Source organism: Phaseolus vulgaris, chromosome 8 (genome assembly GCF_051622355.1).
Source record: "Phaseolus vulgaris cultivar YP4 chromosome 8, ASM5162235v1, whole genome shotgun sequence".
Classification (NCBI taxonomy): Eukaryota; Viridiplantae; Streptophyta; class Magnoliopsida; order Fabales; family Fabaceae; genus Phaseolus; species Phaseolus vulgaris.
In genome coordinates this window covers 39,147,982-39,153,903 of record NC_143505.1, presented here as the reverse complement: position 1 = coordinate 39,153,903, position 5,922 = coordinate 39,147,982, and the positions used below count along the sequence as shown (strand labels likewise).

Here is a 5,922-nt window from a genome sequence, read left to right as displayed (position 1 = left end):
CCGTTTCTTTTATTATTTTTCATCCTTAAAAATGTGGATATATTGTTTATGGTATCTACTATAATATTATTTTTGGAAAATAAATGGTGTTTAAAATGAATGCTATTTAATCATTTCAAAATAAAATTATAAAAATAGTGATTTCATGGTTTAGAGAAAATAAATATTAAAAAATTAAAGATATAAAAAACTAAAATTAACTCATTTTATAGAAATTAAAAATAATAATTTGAAATTTAGAAGGATTAAAAAACCCTATACAAATCAAAATAAAAAATATGATTATTTATAAAGATTAAAATTAAAAGCTCAATCAAAATACTTAATTATGCTTTCAACGCATATAGTGACTTCTAACCAAATAGGTACCAATATTTTGACACCGATAAAATAGGTACGTCCTTAGTTGTATAATAACATATATAGTATATTCTGCTGCTAAACACTAACACACAACAACAATGGCATTAGTTTGTGCTGCAAAAATGAGACTCCTCAGACAGTTTTTTATTGCTGTGATTTCATTCTCACAGTTTTTGAATATAGTGGCTGAGGAAACAAAATCCTCAGAAAGTTGTGGTTTTCCAGCCATATTCAACTTTGGTGACTCCAACTCTGATACTGGATGCATGTCAGCAGCATTTTACCCAGCAGCTTTGCCATATGGTCAGACCCATTTTCATGAGGCAGTTGGGAGAGCTTCTGATGGTCGCCTTATTATAGATTTCCTTGGTGCACATTTCGCAATCACTCAATTTTTCCTATTTTTCTCTAGGGTTGAATTTTTTTTTTGTCTGTATTATAACGTGAATGTGATTTTTTATTTTTAATTTAAACTTTAAATTTCGTAAATATTTCTAGTAGAAAAATTATTATAATAGATTTTTAATAGTATTTTTTCTTTTTCTTTACTTAACAAACGAATTTTTAAGTATGAAATATTTCATATTAATTAAATACCAATTTAAAAATTAATTTATAATTTTTTAGTCCATAAAATAATATATAATTTAGTTAATATAGTAATTAATTATTTTTTTATATTTAAAATTTATTTTTATTTAATATTTTTTTAGTATATATGTAAATTTTAGAAGAAAAAAAAATAAGTATATCTAGTTTAATCTATTTATTTTATTTGTGTGTCTCATTTACACCAACATCAGAAGTTTGAAAATAAACTATTTTATTAATGCTTGAATATATTTTCGTTTATGCAAATATATTAAATTTTATTATGAATTTCTCTATTGTTTTATTTATGATTTTCCAATGTTAAAAAAACTCGTTAAATTGTTATATAAACATTTAATAACATGGCATGGCAACGTGAAAACGTACATTGGAGCCATTTTATAACAAAATGACCAAAAACGAAAAACATGTAAACTATAGGGATCATAAAAAAAATACAGAAACAACGTTAATTTGATAGTTTTAGTTATTTATGAAAATAAAAAGTAAAATTTCTGAAACAAAATTAATGGGATCTGAACGAATCAAACCTTTATATAAAAGAATCTAAACTCATAATACACTTAAGAAAAATCTTTATTACTATTATGTTCTTAATAATAAGTTACAACTAATTATGTACAAATAAAAAAAATATTTGAAAAGAATTTTACAAATTAATTTATGTATAATTAATTTTAATTTATGAAAAAAATATTTCATATTTTTTCTTATTAAAGTCCTGCAGAGAAACACAAAATACTCTATAACACTTAAAATAAATAGCGTGCTTCCTAACAATAAATTGAAGTAACTGGTTGAGTGGTTTACAATGTAGCCAACAACAACCTTGATTAGTGTGAGATTTTTATTTTGAGGATTACTATGAATTTTCTTGCCTTTATTTGTTTGGTAGACTATATTTGGACTATTTTTTTATAAGAATTAAAATATCCTTAAATATTTTTATTTATTTTTTGTTTATAAAAAAAAAATATGCAGCCAAGAATCTAGGTTTGGAATACTTGAGTGCATACATGGACTCAATTGGATCAAGTTATTACCATGGTGCAAACTTTGCCGCAGCATCATCAACCATTAGGAGGCAAAACAGAACCTTCTTTGATGGTGGTAGTCCTTTCACTCTTGAGATTCAGGTCGCACAGTTTATCCAATTTAAGACACGCACCGCCAAGCTCTACAAGCAAGGTTGTTGTTCGATTACTTCAATTGATTCGGAAAATGAATATGGCAAATATTGACCATTACATGTTAACAAACACGTAAATGCAGTAGTAACAATTGTGGGTTATCATCAACCTGTTAGATTTAAACCTTTCTATACACCATGAATTAGACTAGAATTTTTTTTCTTACATTAATAGGATCAGGCAACAAATAAGAAGGATCATGCATTTTGGATTTAAGGGGTGTTATAGGTTTTTTTTACTAGTACGGAATCATATTTTTATTTTTTTATCAAAATAGGAAAGTTGTATGAACTAACACAATTTAATTATTAAAAAAAAATCATGTCAATGTAATATTTTTGTATTTTAAACTAAAATCGTATTTTTGACACGATAAAAATTTTATCATTTTATTACGATTTATTCATAAGGAAATTATATTATGTGGAGACGAAAAGTGACCCTATTACGATAATAAGAATAAAAAATTGCAAGCTAACAAAATGGTTAACTGGAATTTTACGTGCATTGGACAATGGTGAAGTAGGATACTGTTATTTTGACATAAATAATAAATGTTCTTGTCATTGTTGCAGGACAGGGAAATTCCTTTCCCAGGCCAGAGGACTTTTCCAAGGCCCTCTACACATTCGACATTGGGCAAAATGACATTGCTGCTGCTCTTCAAAGAATAGGGCAGGAAAATTCTGAAGCAGTGATCTCAGACATAGTTGACCAATTTTCAAACCAGCTTATAGTAAGTGATTCAACCCACAAGAACTTTTTTCATGTTTTCCACAAAATATCTACTGTAGCTGAGTTCTAAACAGAAACACACATGTCAGTATTTATACAGTGAAGGAGCGAGAACATTCTGGATCCATAACACAGGCCCCATTGGGTGTCTACCACTGGCCATGCCTATACACAATGCCTACAATTATACTCCAGTGGATGGATATCTTGATCAAAACGGCTGTGTCGTGTATCAAAACGATATGGCCAAAGACTTCAACACAAAGCTCAATCATACAGTGGTCAAACTAAGGGCACTATACCTTGATGCTTCATTTGTGTATGTCGACATATTCTCTGCTAAGTATCAGCTAATCAGTAATACTAAGAAAGAAGGTAAACTTTTTTCTCACACCAAATTTTATTGCCAAAACTAACTAGTGTTCTGCCTAAGGATATTTTTCATCCAATTACGAAGTCTTTAGTTTTAATTAAAACATGCCATTTTTCAAGCAGCAACAAGTAAATTACGGTCATCTAGATCCTCATTAGATATATAGAAAATAATAATCTGAGTTAAGAATGTTTTCAAAAAAGAAACAAGTGTGATTAATTTAATAATGATAACGAGAAATATTTTTTAAGGATATGCAAATAAGTTGATTTTAATTTTAGTCGTCAAATTAATTTAAAAAATTATCAATATATATTACTATTTATTAGTCATTTGAAATACATATCTAAATATATTAGATCTATACTAAAGCAGGATAAAGGTCATTTTAATAGAAAAATTGAAGATAACTAAAACTAACAAGAAATTTACAAGTATTAAAAAAAGAACATTTAAAAAGTTAAAACTAAACTTTTATTTATTTATTATGTGGGAAATATAAAAGTGGACCTCATAAATTGTTTGCTTGGGCAGGATTCGTTAACCCATCTGAAATTTGTTGTGGGTTTCATGAGGGTGGCAATCGCTTATTCTGTGGGAATTACAATGCCACCATTAATGGCAGAGAAATTCAGGTTGGTTCATGCCAAGATCCTTCTTCACACATCAGCTGGGATGGCGTGCACTACACCGACGCAGCAAATAGCTGGATCGCAAATCGCATTGTGACTGGATCATTCTCAGATCCCCCACTTCCTATTACACGTTCTTGCTCATTAGCTTGAAAGAGATTACTGCATATATAGTCGGGGATTGTTTTACTTGATTTTTTATTTCACACCATGATGTTTGCACTTATGTTTTTTTAAAATACTTTTTAAAAATAAGGTAGCGAGACTGTAATTGAAGGGGTGTTTTTCTTATTTTATCATTTAAAAATTGTATAAAATTATTATTATTATTATTATTAAGTCTTATTAAATGGTTTGGTCCGTGAAATATCTTCTTTTAATCATCAATTTTTTTCCTTTTCAAAGAAATAGTCGAGTATTTCATATAATAGGTGACGAGAGTCACTTAAAAACTTTGACCTTTAATGATATTTTTTTTTACAGAAATTATGAATAATTTTTTTATTTTATATATGATTTATTTAATTGGATTTATTTGACTCTTAATTATTACTATTGTTAGTTTTAAATATTTAGTCACAATTGACGATTTAATCCTTCAGTAAAACTATCTAGTGATTACATGGAGCAAACGTGATATGATTCCAATAACAAGATAGAGATGTTTCATAGACATGTTATGGAGTCAACTTGAGTTGGAATATGAATAGGCACTTTTCTAGAAGTGGATCAATGTTCTTTCATTCAAGAACTCACCAAATCTTAAGCCACCAAACCAAAACTCATGTATAAACCCATTTCTTGTCAAATGAACCGATTGAAATGTACAAGAATGTAAAAGCACCGATTAAAACTACCTAAGAAGTAAATGAACCGAACAAAAGCATGAAAGAAAGCTATTAAACCGATTAAAATTGCTAACAAATGAAATGAACCGAACAAAACAAGAAATGGAACAATTGAACCGAACAAAAGTGCAAGAAAAGCGTAAGACATGTTTCTAGAGTTTATGTGGACATGGAAATGGATGAAAACGATGGAAGGGAAAAGAGAATGTGGTTGGAGTCCTTGAAGAGGAACACGCCACTTGAAGGATGCAAAGCTCCAAGATGAGTGTAGATGCCGCCACTTGAGGCTCCAAGATGAGTGTAGATGCCGCCACTTGAGGCTCCAAGATTGCTCTCAAGATAAGACTAGAGTAAGAGAAAACACAAGTCTCTCAAGCACTCACCAATTTGGGAGAATTTCGGTAGTCAAAATATCAATTCTGTATTTAGAAGGACTCAAGCCCTCCTTATATAGGAGGAGGACCGGTCATGAAGTACAAGAAGCTTACACAAGAAGCTATCCAAAAGGTCCCTTGCAAATCTCCCACTTTCTAGCGCCTAAAGTGAGTGATGAAGGGTCAACTACTAGAATGTTCTAAAACTAATATGTAAATATGCTTTACATAAGAGGTATCTTTAGGTTTCCCTCTTAGCACCTTTCCTAAAGACTATATTTAAGCATTTTAAAGTTTATACAAAAGATACTACAAAAAGAGAAAACATTTGACCACTACTTCATAATTCCTTAAATTTGCTCCTAGTAATCCTTTGAGGTGAAAAGGATGATGAGCGAATATCCTTTTGAGCATCTTCATCTTCGGCTTCTTCTTCTTGAGCTTGATCTCCATCAAAACGGTTCAACAACTCATCTGTTATATCTTAACTGAAAAAAATGTTTAAGACACTAGATGCTCTAGTGTGTGTTAGATGATGTAATACTCTGGTAGATGGTCTCATGATAAGAAAGTTTATGAGTTTTGATGGTAATAAAATCTATAAGATGTGTTAAAGGCATAACAAATCTAATTGATGTACATCTATCAAAGTTTAACTTCATAAAAAATCTATAGTCTCAACATTTTAGACACTCTCACAATGTTTAACCTATTAGATGGTCTAACTTTGCAAAACGTGCTAGACAATATTGTTGCGTTAAACATGTTAGACGATCTTTTATGTTAGACTGGTTA

The 5,922-nt window shown here is 29.6% G+C and overlaps 1 protein-coding gene across 1 annotated transcript; it reads left to right on the top strand.

The window, feature by feature from the left end:
- Positions 1-436: 436 nt before the first annotated feature.
- On the top strand, positions 437-4,272 carry LOC137824904 (GDSL esterase/lipase At5g14450). The gene is made up of 5 exons (XM_068630582.2): positions 437-732; positions 1,957-2,163; positions 2,741-2,901; positions 2,990-3,275; positions 3,808-4,272. The coding sequence occupies exons 1-5, from the start codon at positions 462-464 to the stop codon at positions 4,056-4,058; spliced, it is 1,176 nt and encodes a 391-aa protein (XP_068486683.1). The 5' UTR covers positions 437-461; the 3' UTR covers positions 4,059-4,272.
- Positions 4,273-5,922: the final 1,650 nt, after the last annotated feature.